This window comes from Rhinolophus ferrumequinum, chromosome 2 (genome assembly GCF_004115265.2).
Source record: "Rhinolophus ferrumequinum isolate MPI-CBG mRhiFer1 chromosome 2, mRhiFer1_v1.p, whole genome shotgun sequence".
Classification (NCBI taxonomy): Eukaryota; Metazoa; Chordata; class Mammalia; order Chiroptera; family Rhinolophidae; genus Rhinolophus; species Rhinolophus ferrumequinum.
The window spans coordinates 105,487,085-105,506,222 of record NC_046285.1 but is presented as its reverse complement, the minus strand read 5'-3'; the positions used below and the strand labels follow the sequence as shown (position 1 = coordinate 105,506,222).

The 19,138-nt window shown below is 39.8% G+C and overlaps 1 protein-coding gene across 2 annotated transcripts in view; it reads right to left on the bottom strand.

Moving 5' to 3' along the window:
- Positions 1-977: 977 nt before the first annotated feature.
- The window catches only part of BACE2 (beta-secretase 2), an 82,661-nt gene continuing 64,500 nt past the window's right edge, over positions 978-19,138 (bottom strand). Inside the window, exon 8 of one of the 2 annotated variants that reach the window (XM_033128468.1) lies at positions 978-2,496. In XM_033128468.1, the coding sequence (XP_032984359.1) occupies positions 2,243-2,496 (254 nt within the window). In that variant the 3' untranslated portion in view covers positions 978-2,242. The remainder of the gene's footprint in view (positions 2,497-19,138) is intronic. The other variant, XM_033128459.1, reaches the window with a different exon arrangement.

The following is a 19,138-nucleotide window of genomic DNA, read 5'->3' as shown; positions in this document are numbered from 1 at the left end:
AATGACAGCAGAGATGAAAAGGTAGAGAGATTTGATAGGAAATACAGAGAATTATAGCAAACTTCATTCAAACACCCTAGCTTGAAATCTAACTTGCTATTATGGATTCTGGGAAAGGTGCCTGCTAAGAGGCTGTGATAGAAACGCTATGCGCTTAGAAATGTAACATGGGAAAATGGAACAGAAGAAGCCTGCATGAAGAAACAAGGAGCAAAACCGACCAGGTCATAACTGCAGTTCCTCCTTTTTATTCCGGGGGTTTAGGTTTTTCACAGCAAGGGGAAAGGCACTTTCTCTGGGAGTTGCCTTCACGTCTGTGCCAAGTGGCCCACAAAACAGGAACCAATGAAATAGCCACTAGGACAAGAAGAGAATGAGACTTCCAGAGATTTCTAGCTCTGAAATTCATTTAAAATGATCACCTCTCCATTAGCTGAGACCAGATGTGATAATGAATATCTGATAACAGGATTTCTCCTACCATCCCATCCCCAGAGGGGCTGCTTGAACTGTATTTTGAAGAACACCTAAGATTTATGTTCTCCTCCACAAGTACCTGTGAGAGCTGGACCGTCTTTTAGGATCCCTGACACATATAAGTGACCCCGTATCTCTTTGGCATGGTCGTATATTCCTCAATATGGAGGTGACCCTGGGATCCAGTGAGTGGAGCAGATGGCCGAAACATCCAGATGCACACTATTTTGAACACAAATAACACTCCAGCCGGAGGAGATACTCCACAGTTAGCCCTTCCAGTGGAATTTTATTATATATCCAACTCATTGCAATAGCAAAGCAAAGTGAACATTGAACTTGGCACACAAACAAGAGAGAAGGCTTACTGGCTTTGAATCCTTCTCCTAATTACGTCAGGTCATATAAGGCTGATTACATTGACTTACAGGTTTCTGATTTTCGCTGGCAAAGGCCTCAAATGATAGCCAGAGGCGATTTCCCCAGTTAAGGAGACCACTGCAAACCCACGTCGGCACCAAAGATTGGACACGCCAAAGGGAAGAAACATGTGGGTCAACCTCTCAACAAATCATATTTGTTTAAGCTGATTCACATGGGCGTGCTTGACTCGAGGGGGGTTGTGCAAATGGAAACACATGATTTCAAGGCGTGGGAATAACTAGAAGCTCCCGCCGAATCCTCTGTAGGTCTTGCATCTTCTTTCCCGGGCATTTAGCCGTTTCCCTATTTCCCAAAAAGGTAACAATCAACCTACCTTCGGAGAAGACTTGGAAAAAGAAACAACTAAGCTACTGAAATGGAATTTGTTTTTCTCACTGAAACACTTTTTTTTTAATTTTAAGTAAGAGTAAGCATATAAGCTAATGATCAGCGTGGCGACAGAACTTCTCGTGTGCGGTTCAGCACCTGTTTCTGTCTGGCCTGTTGGAATGAGGATCCTTTTCGGTGAGGGCAACGGCTGGACCCAGGCTGTTTGTACCCCCACCCAGGTACAGGACCCTGGGCAGAGTCTCAACAGAGGTAGTTTTTTCACTTTTATACCAACAATACTACAGAAGGATAGAATACAAAAGAATAGGCTTCCTTCCCACTCCACCATGATGGGCAGAAAGTCTTCCATCTTCAGAAGAGGCTGGTGAGGACCTTTGGGTGATGGTCTCCTCTGAGTGGAGTTTTTTCTTCCAATCCAGGCCACAGAGAGACCCAGAAAAGGGGCCTGCTGCTCTGTTTCCAACTGAGAAGGGGGTAGGATGGTTATATCACCAAGCCCCAGGCTGCTTCTCTTGCCATGACATTGCGAGCCTTCTTGTACCACTTGGATCTGGGTTGAGGCCTGGTGCAAAATACCCTTAAATGCAATTAATGCACAAAGTTTCCCATTAGCTACAAGGAGTTATAAACTATATGCACTCATTTCTCCAGAGACGGGAAGGAGGAGAATTAGCCACATCTTGCTTTTTTATTTGGTGGCACACCTAGACAGTTTCGTATACCAGTCACATAAAGCCTGAAGCCCAATTCACTGTTTTGGTTTAGAAGGAGGTGTTTTTTATTGTCATTTTGTTGGAAGTAGGGAAGAAGAAGGAAGCTTTAAAATCAAGAATCAAAATACAGTGACTGCGGAAGGCATCTGAGAGCAGGACAGACACTTAAGACTAGTGGACATTGGAAAGAACCTTGCCTTTAACCCCTGCCTGCTGCACTTGAAATTTAATTGTCTTAGTAGCTGAGTTCAAGATTGATCAAGTCCCGGCTTTGCTCGTTACTTCCAGCGATGCCGGACAAGAGAGGACTCATCACTGACCACCTCGGGGTCTCGAGGGAGATGCCGACACCGGAACGGAAGGAGTAGCAGGATGATTAAGACAAGAAGGATGATGCCACACACGCTCATAAGCGTATAGGAGACGATCCACAAAATGGGCTCATTCAAAGGCAGGGTGGGGACACAGTTGCTGGCTATGTCGTCTGTTGAGAAAGGCCCAGAAATTTCAGACACCGGAGCACCTGCAATTTCTGAGGAGACAGAAGGGGAAAATCCACAGCTATGAAATGAGCAGTCCACCTCTAACATATGGCCCAAAGACAATCCCACGCTTCGTCAAAGCATCCCATCGGCACCATGTTGCAATGGCGCAGGCATCTGAGGGAGTCTCGGTGGCAGCTTGCCTGTAAGGTTCAACCCCCTGCCAATGGAATGACAGCATATTTCAAGGATGCAGGTGTCGAATCTATGTGGTGGAGAGCAAGTTATAGAAGGGCACATAAGGAAGCCCCAGGCACTTCGTGGGGGGGCGCTGGCAGGGCTGCTGAGCTCTGCAGACGACAGAGCATCAGTTCCTGGTAGGGGCAGCGGTGTTGGCTGGTGGTGACAAAGGAAGCGAGAGAAAGCAGGACGAGCAGTAGTGCTGATAGCTGAAAGCTCAGCCCAACCTGCCTGAGTCACGGGGGCTTCTTCCCTTGGCGGAGTCACCTGGGCTCATGCTTCCTGTCGACTCTAATTCTACAATATGGTGGCTCTCGTTTTAGTTTTTTGAGGACTCTCCATACTGTTTTCCATAGCAGCTGCACCATATGATCCAGCAATCCTACTTCTGGGTGGTTATGCGAAGAAAATGAAAACACTAATTTGAAAAGACATATGCACCCCTATGTTCGCTGCAGCATTATTTACAGTAACCAAGATATGGAAGCAACCTAGGTGTCCATCAATAGATGAATGGATAAAGAAGAAGAGGTACACAGATACAATGGAATATTACTCGGCCATAAAAAGAATGAAATCTTGCCATTTGTGACAACATCGATGGTCCTAGAGGGCAGTTTGCTAAGAGAAATAAGCCAGACAGAGAAAGACAAATACCATATGGTTTCACTTATACGTGGAATCTAAAATAAAACAGACTCGTAGAAATAGAGATCAAACTGATGGTTGACAGAAGGAAGGAGGCGGGGGGCATGGGTGAAAGAGGTGAAGGGGAATATAGTCAATGCTATTGTGATAAGTTTGCACGGTGACACATGATTGCTCGACTTACTGGGGTGACCACATTGTAAGGCATATAAACATCAAGTCACTACACTGTACACCTGAAACGAATATAATATTGTATGTCAACTATACTTAAATACAAAATTTAAAAAAATTGAACAGCCGCACACACAAAAAATCTGCAATAGATAGTGTCCTCACGCCAGTTTGACCCATACTATTAACGGGTCCACAACCACCCAGGTCCGGCTGGTCACCCCACGCTTGTCCTATATGTCACATCTACAGTGTACGGAGGTCCAGAATCAAGAGTGGTAAATGACTGAACATTGAATTCATGAAATGGCTGGTAACAAAGAGAAACCTAGCTACAACTTATCTGGCGACTCCTGCGAGCCAACTCTTGGATGATGCTCTCACTGGGGAGGAAGTTGAGATGATTTCTGCAACCAGGTTTGGGGATTATCAGTGTTCTGTTGAGGTACACAACACTTATCTGCCCCTTTCTGAACTGCAGAATTTATTTGGCCTTTTAAGTTTGACTTGGAAGAAGAAAAAGGCCTCGTTAACCGCCACACCCATATTTAATTGCAGAAATGAATATTTGCACACCAGAAGATCATGTTGCTAAGCATTTAATTTTTCTGTAACTACAGCTGCAAGATCCCAAGGCTTATCCAAAAAGATCCTTTTGGACTGAGGAAAGAAAGAGTCGAAATAACAATAGCCTTGAAAGAATGGTTTAACATGAAGGAAACAACAATCGATTGATACATTTTCTTGCTAATGTGGATTCCACATGAGGATCCATGGCTTTTTCCTTTTTCTAAGTGTCCAGGGACAGAAAAACAAGGAAAAAGAGCCTGCAAATACCTGAGAACAAAGGGATGCCGGCCTTGGGTTAATCCAGACCTCCCCCCACGCACCCCCAAACGTCTGTAGCTGTAATGAGCGAAAGACATCCCACAGGCCAAATCCTGCCTGCCATCCTTTTCTGAAAATCGAGTTTTGTTGGAACACAGCCACATTCATTCCTTCCCATGTTGTCTGTGGTTCCTTTCTTGCTGTAAGAGCAGACGGGAGCAGCTGTGACAGAGACCATCTGCCCCACAAGCCGAAAGGATTTACTACCTGGCGCTTTGTGGTGAAAACTTGCCAATCCCTGGTCTGTAGCATAAAAAATGCAAACATTTAACAAACATTTACAGTAACTAAAAAGAAAGCTATTCTTATTACAAAGGCAGTACGATACATATATATGGTATAAATTTTGAAAATGTGAGGCAATAAAAATAAGGAAATAAAAACACACTCAGAAATAATCAATATTCATATTTTAGAGTATAATCTTTTTCTAAGCATCAATTTTTGAAACAAAGATGGGACCATGTAGGACATGCTGTTTTGCAAACTATATTTTTACTTCTCATGTGATAAAAATCTTTTCAAGTCATTTAATTTTTAACCATGTTATTTTTATGACAACACACACAAAAACCATATTACAGATGTATAAAATTTATTTTTCCCCCTTACCCCCCCTTACCCCCCCTTACCCCCCCTTAACCCCCCCCCCCCGACTCCACTCTTCCTACCCACCCCCACCCCCATCCCGGTTCAAGCCGTTGTTTCTCAGTCTAGTTGTGTAGGACACAGCTCCCTGGCTCATGCTGGTGTTATGGGCCTTGTGCTCCCCCTGGCTGAGGCAGTCAGTTGCCAGTCAGCAAACAGCTCACACCGACTTCCCGCTGCTCAAAGCAGCCCAGCTCCATGGAGAGCTGTTGTTCACAGTCTCAGCTGTAGAGGGCGCAGCTCACTGGCCCATGTGGGAATCGAACCAGCGACCTCGGCATTAGGAGCGTGGCGCTCCAACCACCTGAGCCACTGGAACAGCCCCAAATTTGTTTACCAATCCCTATTTATGATTTTTTAAGTAGTTTTCAGTATCCCTACCATTATAAACACTGATGTATGAAATATCTTGTACCAAAATCTTTGCTCATATTCTTAAGTTTTTAAGAATGAGTTATTAAAAGTAAAATTATGGGTCATGGTATGGTACCTTTTAAGCACCTGGATATATGCTGACAAAAGATCCACAAGAAAGACCAAGCCAGGATCTACGCTCACCAACGCGGTATGGGGTGCCTAATGCCCACTCTCACCAGCATTGTCAAATACAAGGAAGAATGATGGGTCAAGACAAGATCATAAGGTCCACAATTCTCTGATTACTAGTAGGGGGACCACTTAAAAAATATACTCAATGGCCATTTATATTTCTATCATTTCTATCATTTTCTCATTGATTTGTAAGAATCCTTTATATTGCAAAAATTTTCTTATGTTGTAAATGTCTTCACAGTAGGTCATTTCATTTTTAAAATTTTATTTGCTTTATAGACACTTTAACAAATACAATTATGAAAGTGAAAAATGCTTAGTGCAAAGACAATACTCTAATCCAGTAAGTATTGAAGAAATTAAATATCACTTGAAACCACTTCTGCTTCCAGACAAGATGGAGTAAGAAGGATCAGATATACCTTCCCACCCAAAATAACTAAAAAAACCTGGACAAAACGTATGGAAAACAAAAGACTCTGCAGGTTTTGGAAATTGGGCGAGGAGAGACTGTAATTCCAGAGATGGGAAATGGATAAACCGAGCCCCACAACTGCCCAGCTTACAGATGTGGGAAAGTTTCCGGGTTGTAGCATAGAAAAGGGAGACACAGGCCGGGGCTGGCAGCCTCCGTAAGTTGGGGTAACAGAGGTAGGAAAAGCTGTTAAGCGTTTGCAGAAACAGTAATGGACAGGAGACAGCTGCACAGAGAGAAATTCCACATATCTTCAGAGAGGGACTCCCTTGAGCCTTCAGCTGAGTGCTGACCAGAACATAAGCGAAGTCCAGTGAAAAAAGCACTTGAAAGGATTAGAAGGCAAAGTGCTTAGAGCTCACATATAGGGCTGAGAATAGTGCCTATTGCCAATGGTTTCCATTTTACTATTTCCCACAGTGAAAGAGAAAAAACAAATTAACAGGGCATAAGAGTACTAAGGGTCTTTCCTCTGAAATAGAAAAATTAACTATAGACTAAACACTACTCTGATCCCATCTAATGACACTTACAAATAAGATAACGATCAACTCTTTCTAAGTAACTTAACTTTCCAACAACAAATCTCAAGTATATTTGTAAGGATACAAAAGTATTCACAGTGTTGGGTACCTGGACCCAATTTCAATGTATGGAGGAGGGTGGTTCCCACACCAACAATTCAACTCAATTCTCACACTCTCTACCTGGAGATAGCTATAAAAAAACAAAAGATCCAAGTCAAATTTCTAGAGATAAAAAGTGTAATGTGAGATGAAAAACACACTGCATGGTATTAATGGCAGATTATACACTGCAGAAAAAATAGAACATGAAAACACAACAGATACCACACAAAATGGAATACAGAAGAACAAAATACTGAAAAAATAAATATAGAGAACATCAGTAAACTGTGGGACCACTTAAAGAGGCTAAACATCCATGTAATCAGAATACACAAATGAGGGGAGTGGGTGGGAGGCAGAAAAAGGATTTGAAGAAATAATGAACAAAAATTTTCTAAATTTGATGTAAACTATAAACACACAAATCTAAGAGGCTGAAAGAGTACAAGAAATATGGAGTAGGCTACACCAATGAATTGCTGAAAACTAGTGATAAAAAGAAAATTTAAAAAGCAGAGAGAGAAAAATTTTTGTACAAAGGAACAAAATGGATTAGAGAAGATTTCATGTCAGAAATAATGCAAGCTATAAGGCAGTGGAGCAACACCTTTAAAGTACTGTGGGGAAAAACATGTCAACCTAAATTCTATAGCAAGCAAAACTATCTTTCAAAAATAAAGATAAAATAAAGACATTTTGAGAAATATACAAGCTGAAAGAATTCATCACAAGCAGATACCCACACACTGGAATATTGGCCAGCCTTAAATCTTGCCATTTGTGACAACATGGATGAACCTGGAGGACATCATGCTAAGTGAAATAAGCCAGTCACAGAAAGACAAATACTGCATGAGCTCACTTATATGTGGAATCTAAAATACATATTCGAACTCAACAGCAGAGAGTAGAATGGCGGTTGCCAGGGGCTGAGGTGAGGGGAAATGCGGAGATGTGGGTCACACAGTAGAAAGTTTCAGTTATGCAAGATGAATAAGTTCTAGAGATCTAATGTACAGACTGGTGACTATAATTAACAATAAAGTATTGTATATTAGAAATTAGATCAGAAGGTAGATCTTAAGTATTCTCACAACTAAGAAAGAAAGAAAGAAATAGAAAGGGAGAAAAGAAGGGAGGAAGAGAGGGGGTAGGGAGGAAGGAAGAAAAAAAGACAAAAACAGAAAGAAAATAGTAATTATGTGAGGTGATAGGTATGCTAATTACTTTGACTGTGGCGATCATTTTACAATGCATATGTGTATCAAAGCATCAAGAGCTTTTGGTCAAGAAGGCAGAATAGGTAAATCTGTGCTCCCAGGACATCAAAATTACAACTAAACTACAGAACCATTATTGAGAACAACCTGAAGATTAGCCGAACTGAAGTCCTACCTCTAAGGACATACAGAAGAAGCCACCTACCTGGAGACTGATAGGAGGGGTGGAGACGCAAAACAGGCTGGTCCCACACCCACGTGTGACCATTAAAAATCAAGAGGGCTATCTTGGCTGCAGAGGTTCCCCTCAGAGGAGTGAGGGGTCCCAGCCCCATACCAGGATCCCCAGCACAGAGTTCCGGTGCCAGGGAGAGAAGTCCCCACAACTTCTGCCTGTGAAAACCAGTGGAGACTGTGACTGAGTGAGACAGGGTGGCTGCTGTCCCAGGTGCTCCTCTTAAAGGGCCCACACATGGTCTTACTCGTTGACGGACTCACTTGCTCTGACCTCCAGCGCTGGGGCAGCAGCTCAAAAGGTGCCAGGGACATACAGGGAGAAACTGAATTGTCTGGCTTCAGAGCAAGGGCTGGAGGGGCAGCTTCCTCCCAGATAGAGAACTACTGGCAGATGCCATTGTTCCTTTGTTGAGCTCTCCCCCCGCCCAGTGTGCAGACGCAGGCGAGCGCCATTTCTGAGTCTCCATCAACATCGCTAACACCATTCACCCCACCCAGGTGATTCCCTGGGACCCCACCCCTCACACCTTGTGAGCCCACCCAAGTTGTTTCCAGTGGCTTTCCCATACAAATGGACTGTCTTGGCTCATGCAACGGACTTTCCTAAAATCTCTAAAAGGTTCACAAAAACCAAATAAGCAGCATCTGGCTTTGGTGTGCCCTGCACCACTTGCTGAGCAGCCCGAAACACCCACTAGTGACAGCCAGCCTCACTTCACAGTTTAGCCTCTTGCAGGCACCTCCAAGCCCAGCACAAGTGGCATCCATCGGCAGATCACTTTGTAGTTCATTCCAAGTGGCCCTAGGCAGGGCACAGGCAGCAGCTGACCTTGGCTTGACCCAGAGCTCCTCCCAAGAGGCTCCAGAACCAACACACACAGTGGCCAGCTTCAGACCACAGGAGAGAACCAACCAACCACCTCCACAGACAACACACCCCAAGGGCAGACTGGGCAGGCTTCAGAGCCCCACTAAAGCAAATCCTGCTCCACAGGGTCAGTCCCTACATAACAGCTCCTCTACTGTAGTCACAGCCAGTCCGCACAACCAATCAGCCTGAGAGTCAATCCCTCCTACTGACGTGCCAACAGCAACCAAGGCTCAACCACAACAGGAGAGCACAACAACCTACACAAGGGATGCACCTGAAACACCTGGATCAGGTGACTAAGAAGACTGTGCCACTGGGCCCCACAAAACACCTACTACGTAAGGCCACTCTACCTAGACCCAGAAACATACCATGTTTCCCCGAAAATAAGACCTAGCTGGACAATCAGCTCTAATGCGTCTTTTGGAGCAAAAATTAATAGTAAAATAAGACTAGGTATATAATATAATATAATATAATATAATATAATATAATATAATATAATATAATAAATATAATATAATATAATATAATATAATATAATATAATATAATATAATACCGGGTCTTATATTAATTTTGCTCCAAAAGACACATTAGACCTGATTGTCTGGCTAGGTCTTATTTTCAGGGAAACAGGGTAGCAGCCCTACCTAATACAGAGAAACAAACACAGGGAGACAGCCAAAATGGGGAGACAAAGAAACATGTCCCAAATGAAAGACAAGATCAAAGCTCCAGAAAAAGAACTAAACAAAATGGAGAGTTCCAAACACTGGTTATAAGGACGTTCAATGATCTCAGGGCGAACTTCAACAAAGAGATAGGGAACATAAAAACAGAGATAGAAAACATAAAAAAGAACCAGTCACAAATGAAGAGTACAATAAATGCTATGGATTGTCCTAAAATCTTTCAGAGGTTCACAAAACCCAAACAAGTAGCGTCTGGCTTTGGCGTGCCCTGTGCCTGTACCCCATACAGCATAGGGAATAGAGTCAATAATATTATAATAACTATGGATAGTGTCAGAGGGGTATTAGATTTATTAAGTGAGCACTTCATAAGTTATGTAAATGCTAATCACTATGTTGTACACTTGAAATTAATATTGTGTATCAACTGTAACTGAAACATTAAAAATTATTTTAAAAACCCCATCAAGTTGTACACTTTAAATATATATGACTTTCATTTGTCAGTTATACCTCAATAAAGCTGAAAAAAAGAAAGAAATCATCATAGTCCACTTCACTATAAAATACAGTAAAGGAAGCCCTTCCAGCAGATAATATGAGATGGAAAGAAACCTGGATCTACACAAAGGAATGATTGACACCAGGAATGATAACTACAGAGGCAGTTATAACACCTTTATTTATAACTGTAAATACTGAAAGAAGATAATTGATTTAAAGCAAGAATAATAACAATGTGTTGGATGGCTTATAACACACGAATCAGTGCAATGTGTGCCAAAGATGGCAGAGGGGAGAAATGGCAGTGTTCTGTGGTAGGTTCTCTTACTGTATGAAGTGGCAGACTGAGATAAATTAAAGGTGTATACTATAAAGCCTAAAGCAACCACTAAAGAAACACAACAGAGAGTTATAGCTAATAGACTAGCCGAGGAGATAAAAAGAAATAAAGACACTCAATCCAAAAGAAGGTAGAAAAAGAGAAAAAAAGAACAGATGAGACAAAGAGAAAACAAATAGCAAGACGGTAGACTTAAACACAACCATATCAACCAGCACATTAAATATAGTCTGAAGCGGGGTTGGCAAACTTTTTCTGTAAAGGATGGGATAGAAAATGTTAGGCTTTTTGGGTCACATATGATTTTTATTATATTCTTCAAATTTTTTTTTTTTTTTTTTTTTTTTTTTTTTTTTTTTTTTACATAACATTTTAAAAGTGCAAAAAGCATTCTGAGTTCAAAACAGGCTAACTGTCAGATTTGGCTGGCAGGCTGTTGTCTGCCCATCTATGATCTGAATATCCCAACGAGAAAGCAGAGATTGTCAAATGAGATAAAAAGAAAGACCTGACTATATGCTGCCTACAAGAAACCCACTTTAAGTAATAAATACTCAAATATGTTAAAAATCAAAGGATGGAAAAAGCTGTATCATGCTAATGCTGATCAAAATAAACGCAGAGTGGCATGTTAATATTCGTGTCAATTCAGGACAAAGGGTATGACCAGGGATAAAGATGGCAATTTCATAATGATAAAATATTACATTCATAAACAGGAATAACAATACTAAACATTTATGCACTAACAAAAGTTTCAAAATACACAAAACAAGAATGATGAAACTTTGAGAAGAAACAGACCAAAAAAAATTCACAAAAGTAGTCAGAGATTTCAACATCCCTTTCTCAGTAATAGAGTAGTAGACAGAAATGGGTAAGGATATAGTCCATGTAACAACACTGTCAACCAACTTGACCTAATTGACAATTATAGAATAGTCCAGCCACAAAGCTGAATAGACATAGTCTTCAAGAGCACACGGACTATTTACCAAGATAGGCTACATTATGGGCCACAGAACAAATTTCAATACAATTAAAAGGATTCAGTTCACCTAAGTTCTCTGACCACAGTGGAATTAAATTATAAGTCAATAGCAAAAAGATGTCTGGAAAATTCCTAAATATTTAGAAACTAAATAACACATTTCTAAAACTATAAAACTTGTAGAAGAAAACACAGGAGAAAATTTTCATGTCCTTGGATTTGGCAAACAATTTCTTAGCTACAACACCAAAAAGCACAATCCATTAAAAAAAAAACACCAATTGATAAAATGGTATGTCATCAAAATGAAGGACTTCTCTTTGAAACACAGCATTAAGAGACGGAAAAGACTGGGAGAAAATATTTGCAAGTCACATTTCTCATAAAGAATTTGTATTCTGAATATAAAGAACTCTGAAAATTCAATCATGACAAGTCACCGTCTTGTTGCTTAGATAACCAAGTGAATGAAACACACAGCACCACGCCTGGGTAAAGTCATTGCTGCCGAAGAATCACCTGTGAACAGATTGCTCCTGGGAATTCTATCATCAGTGTCTTGGGTTAAAATTTTGACTATGCGTTTTCTCTGTCTTGTGCCCCAGAAGGTCAGGATCCGGATGACAACGAGGGCCTGAGGACACTATGTCAATTTACCAACTCTAAAAATTAAAATGGTTGCGTCTTTTCCCGCCATCACATACAAAATAAAGTGGACTGTCCCTCCCCCACCCCATCGACTCCTCTGTACTGAGATGTTTTCTGAGCGGAGTGTTCTGGAGTCACAGGACAGGCGATCTGCACCCAGGGCCGTCGTAGTCAGCGAGCAGGTGCAAACCACTTGCCATCAGGGCCTCAGGCTTTTCTCCTATCAAACAAGGAGGCAGGGCTGCCTGATCTCTGCCTCTGGGGACTGTGGCTTTGGCAGCTTTTGAGTGCATTCTCACTGGACAGCAGAGGCACATCTTTGAAACTGTTATCAGCTAACATTCCTATTTTTAAACATGAACATGGACCAGATGATCCACTTTCAACCTGCAGCAAAGGAAATTCACAGTGAAATGACTGCCACAATCCACGGCGTGTCTCCAGTTGTATAAGCTGAAATCTACACAGCGCTTGGGTGCTAAATGTCTCAATCTATAAAAAGAGATGGGTGGTATTTCAGAAGCTTTGGATGCATTAAGAGACTTGTCAGTTTTAACACTCTATTATTTTTCCAGCTATAGGACACTTGGCTCAGGCAACACAGAGGCTCCAATCTCCAATGTCTGTTTCAGATGTGTGGGATTGTATGCCGAAGACCCAGGTTGGCCAGCTGCATTACACACCGAGACTGCCAGCTTGTTTATCAGGCTCTGATCTGAGACCAGAAGAGTGACTCTCTGTAGGAGTGGAGGGTGATTTGAAAAGTGGCAGGGCAGCATAACAGGAGCATCTGGGGATCTTTTCCCAAAATACCCACCACCCTCCCACCCACCACCATTCTGATATATCCTGGCTGAAAAAGGATGTGAGGATATGGACCATGTGTACTTACAAAGCTCCCCAGGAGACTTCAAAGAGCTCCCACTCACTGCTTTCCTTCCACCTTGTCCCAGCCCTTCCAGAGAAGCCTAATCTTATAAACTAGGTGTTGTCTATCAAACACAGATTATCATGAAAACCAAAATAAAAGACATAGGGAGAGAAAGGCAGCTCCCACAGATTTCGGCTTCATCGGGTGCTGGTTGTTGGCACAAAGGTGGAACTTCCTCCAACCGTAATACATAGAAATGAGGATAAAATAAAATTCCCAATTTTTAAATATGTAGCTGAGCCCAAAAAAACACCCTAGAGCTGGGGTTCCCATGCCTCGGTGTGTGTATGGGGGAGGGGACAGAAGACTTGACCCCAGCACTAAGGAGATGGACCCTAGAGCCGAGACACCAGTGAAATCCTGGCCCATTGGTGGAAGGAGCTGGAAAACTACCAACATGGAAAGTTGACTGTGTGTGGTCTGAGAAGTGGCGGGTGAGGAGAACAGAAAGAATCTCCCACGAGGAATGGGGCCTTCAAACCTCAAGATTCCAGCGGGGGTATGTAGCAGTGGGTTTTCAAATTAGTGAAGAAAAGAAGAATTATTTGAGAAATGTTTCAGGAGCAATGGGGTAGTCATCTTGGGGAAAGATGTTTTAATCCATACATTCTATGCCAAGGTCAGTCAAATATAAAATGAATAATATATGAATATGTCATATTCATATAATATTCAAACATAAAATATGACTAAATCACAATAGAATTATAATGAGGAAGGCCATTTAAAATGTGACATAAACTAAAGAGCCTTAAAGCAAAAGATTGATATATTTTAAATACATGAAAGTAAACATTTTATATTAAAATTCATTATAAATTAAAAAATTATGTACAATTGAGATATGAATTGTAGTTTTTTTCCTCCAAATGGCCAATTTCTCCATTACATCAAGAGCTCCTACAGATAAATACAAAAAACTAAAAACCCAACAGAAAAAAAATGTGAAAAAGATATGAGTGCATAGTTTATAGAAAAGAAAAAAGAAAGCCTTTAGAAATATGAAAAGAAACTCAACCTCACCCACATAAAGTAGAACAAATTAAAACAACACTGAGATAATATTTTTCACCTATCAGATTAACAAAATTCTCCAAAATGTGATAACACCATGTTGGTGAGGGTGCCAAGAGAACAAGCCAACGTACCCATTGCCCGAGAACTGGTGTAGTTGGATATAAACAAGTATAACCTCTATGGAAGGGAAGGCGACAATATTCATCAGGATTACAAATGCTTATAACCTTTAACCCAACAATTCTACTTCTAGAAATGTCGCCTAGAGGTAAACTTTCACAAGTGGGAGCAGACATCTATAAAGGGTATCCACTGCAGCACCGTCGCAACAAAAGACTGGAAACAACTTCAACGTCTACCAATAAGGATTGGTGAAATAAATTAGGGAATATCCATATAATAGAAGATCGTAGGACTCACAAAAATAATAACGAGGGAGCTCTTTATGCACTCATAGGATTACCTCTCCGGGAGTGGGGCACTATATAATTCGTTGTAGCTTCTGAATATTACCTAGTCAACTTTTCAAATTCAATTAAGAACGATAATGGAGATAAAACAAATACAAAATTATTACACAACTCTACGAAAAATGAGCCATATGTTTAAAAAAGTATAAAATAGCATTTCTGGCAATGAAAAATATAGTTAATGCAATTAAAAAGTCACTGAATAGGTTAAATAGAACGAACACAGCTGAAGAGAGAATGGGCAACATAGCTGTATCTGGGGAAATTACACAGAATGCAGCAAAGATAAAGAAGGAAAAATAGGTATGAAAGGTCATGGGACATGGAGAAAATAATAAGAAATCTCAAAACTGATCTCACAGGAGACCCAGAAGAAGAGACTAGAAGAAATGTGTGTGAGACCAGAGTAGAAGAGGTAACAGCTGAGAATTCTCTAGGAGTGATGATGGACAACATGAATTATCAGATTCAGAGAGCACAATGAGTTTTGAGCAAGATGAGAAAAGAATAACCTATTATCTAGATACAGCATGGTGAAACTTCAGAACAGTAAAAATTTCAAGTTAAGTCTCAACATCAAGCAGAGAGAAGAAACAGATTACCCTTAACGGTACAACAACAGATGCTTAATTGTGGTCTTTTCATCAGCAATAACGATGGCCAGAGAACAACGAAATAGCATCTTCAAAACACTAAGGGGAATGATCGACCTGGAACTTCGTACGTAGTTAAATTATGATTCAAGAGACGGGGCAAAATAAAATTTACCTTTCACACATGTTTACAAGAGAAATCCTAAGGTACATTCTATAGTGGAAGGGAATTGCTGTGTAGTGTTCTACTAAATGAATAGATGACCCTTTGTTTATCCATTCTCCTTTGTTCGACTTTGGGTTGTTTTTAGTTAGATGAAAATGATAGTTAGTTTTAGTAATTATGTAATACTTTAGTTAGTTTTATGGATAAAGCTGCTTCTGGTCAAGTTTTGGGGTGGACATACACATTCATTTATCCTTTGCATATACCTAAGAGTGAAACTGCTGGGTCATAGAGTAGGAATATTTCACATTAATAGAAACTATCAAACAGTCCTCCCACTTATACGAAACAATTTCAGCAAACTGAGAGTCCCTTATCTGAGGATTAGAAAGGAATTCCACAAGCCTACTCCATGTATCATGCTCAGTGGTGAAATATGACAGGCATTCCCACTAAAGTAAGGAAAAAACCAAAAAAAATGTCCATCATCACCATTTCTAGTCAATAGTCACTAAAGGTTTTACAAAAAGAAAAGTTATGAATATTATAAATGATAAAATTTACATTAATTCTAGATTATATAACTTGTCATAGAAAATTCAAGTGACTCTAACAACTATTTAAAAGGGAGAATTCAGGAAGGTGGGTAGATAGAAAATTAATATACAAAAAAAAACCCCACATGCCTAGATACCAAACAATCCATTAGAAATACAATTTAAAATAATCTCATTTACAGTAACAGTAAGAGCTAAGAGGGATCTAATAATAAGTATATGTGTAAAATCTTTTTTGGAGAAAATTATAAAAGATTGGTGTAGGACATAAGAGAAGACCTAAACAAATGATATTTAGCATATTGGTGGGGAAAAGACTCATACAGTAAAGATCTAATTTCTCCTCAAGTTAATCTATAAATTCAATGCAGTTCTGATCAAGATCCCAATAGTGTTTGTTCTTCAGGGATCTTGACAAGCTCGATAAAAGGACAAAAGTAGCTAGGACAATTTTAAAGAAGAATAGGAGAAGAGCAAGCCCTTGCCAGATATTACGTCTCACTATAACTAGAGAAATTAAAACCTATGGTGTAGCACAAGGATAGACAACTACACCAATGGAACAAATAGAATGCTCAGAAATAGACCCAGATATATCCTAGGTCTTGGTACATGACAAAGATCCTATTAAAATTCAGCAGGTACCTTGCAAAAAATATTTCATCTGAAGCTAATCAAGCCTCCAGAACAGGGGTGTCCAAACTTTTTTCAACGTTTTTCACCAAGGTTCCATATGCGGTAAAATACACAAACAGCCGGGCCACTCACTCGAGGTGAAGTACATATTGCCTCACCTGGTTTATTTAAGTAAACTAAATATATTTTTGGAATTTGCTGCGGGCCAATAAAAAATGGATTGTGGGCTGCAGTTGGCCCACAGGCTGCAGTTTGGACACCCCTGCTCTAGAACAAAGTTCAAGTTCAAGGACATATGAGGTTAAACGAACATGTTAACTGCTACCATTAGGAAATACTCAGATTTCCATTAGGAAATCTGAATATGATATGTTCTATAAAACAACTGGCCTTAAAAAAAGATATTACATGATATTAATCAAACATTGTTAATTTTTAGGTGTCATTATAGTATTATGGTTATATAGGAAAATGTCCCTATTTTAAAGAGATGCACAATGAAATATTTAGGATTGAAATATCATGATATCTGCAACTTATTTGTAAATAGTTCAGCAAAAACTACATATAAACAAATATACATATGCTAAGATATGGCAAATGTTAAAAATTATTAAATCTAGTTGGTTGTTATGCAGGACATTATTGTATTATATTTAGTCTTTTCTGTATATTAAAATTTTTCATAATAAAATACTGAGAAGAATCAAAGGGAAAGTTATTCAATAAATGATGCTGAGAAAATGAACTATCCTTTAAGAATTAGGGTCTTACTTCACATTTTAGAAGAAAAAGATTTTAAAGTATATGGTATCTTAAAAATAACAACTCTATTTTCTTAGATTAAGAAAGAATTTCTTAAATAAGTACAAAGTGAAAGCCACAAGATTAGTAAATTTTATTTGACTAAATTTAAGAGAAAATGTAAACAAAAGACACCAAAAACAAGTGAAATAAACAACAGAGAGATTATAAAATATCTGCCATGCACATAACCCTGTAAAATTAACAACTCAAATATATAAATATCTCATAAATATCAGTAAAAAAGACAAGTAGAAAAACATGCCAAAGTTGTTAACAGAAAGATTCACCATCAGAAAGAAAACTCAAACATCCTATAAACATATGAAAAGTTAAGTCTTCTCGGGAAATCAATTCAACTGTGAAACTATCTCACACACACAGACTGGCAAAAAGCAAAAACAAAAAAACTATGATAATACTTTGAGGGAGTGGAAATTCTGATTTAATTCTGATGGTCTAGCTACTTTGTAGACAAATTTGACAGTAGGCAGTAACAAAGAAGACTGGCACACCAAATCATCTAGAAATTCCATTTCCAGAAGATCTCATTCACAAGCATGAAGATGTTCACCACAGTACCGCTTATAATTGCAAATATTAGAGACAACCCAAATGTTAATAGAGGTGGGATTGGGTAGATAATCTGGGTATATTCATGCAATGGAATACCATATAGAAGTCAAAAAGAATGATCTAGTAGTCATTACGTGGAAAACCTCAAAAATGTAGTGTTGAGCTATAAAAGCAAGTTGACAAAGGATATGTACTGTACAACAGCATTCGTATAAATTAGGAACTACCAAAAAACCCAAACCAACTGACTGTGTTTTGATATAAACGCTTATTAAAAGGATGTAGTGGTGAGCTTATAAGATGACCCCCAAGGATCCTGTTTCCAGGTATTTACTCTTATGCATTCCCCTCCCCTATCTACCAATAGAATAGGGCAGAAGTGATTGCATGTTACTTCCAAGATTAGGTTACAAGAAGACTGTGGCTTCTGTCTTGGGTGCTCTGTTGCACACTCTCTGGGATCATTGCTCTGGGGTGACTAGGTACCCATCGTGGGGACATTCAGACAGGCCTATGGCCAGGTCCATATGACAAGGAATGGAGGGCTCCCGCCAACCGTGTGACTGAGCCTGGAAGCAGACCTTCCAGCCTTCAGGTGGCTGCAGGCTCATGAGAGACTGGACCAGAACCACCCATTGAAGCCATTCCTGACCCTCAGCAACTGCACAGGTTGTCAAGTGCTGCTAAACTTGGGGTAAACTGTTCCATATTTATTTAAATTAATCCAGGGTACTTACAGCTATGCGGTGAAATTATAAAGGTGCAGTAATTATGAGAAGAATATACACCAATTTCAGGATAAAGGGTAACCGTGGGGAACATGGTGAAGTGGGGTTTTAGCTATACTTGATTTTTATTTCTATGACAAATTTTTGAAGGCAATGTGACAAAATGCTAACATTTGTTAAATCTGGGTGTTCTATAAGTATGTACATAGTACATGATTTCCTGTAATTTGAAACACTTTCTTTGTTATTTAAAACATGTTGTAAATTCAAAATAAACACTTTGGAAAAGAAAAAAGGCAAGGTATCTCTGTCATTTATTATGGTGCCATAGACCACTGCCTGGCTTGCAATTGCAGCCCTGAGGGAAGTAATTACTTTAACAGCTAAACAATTTGCACTGAAGAGGAAACACATCAGTGTCTATTCCCACCGCTGGTAAAATTTAATGGTTAAGT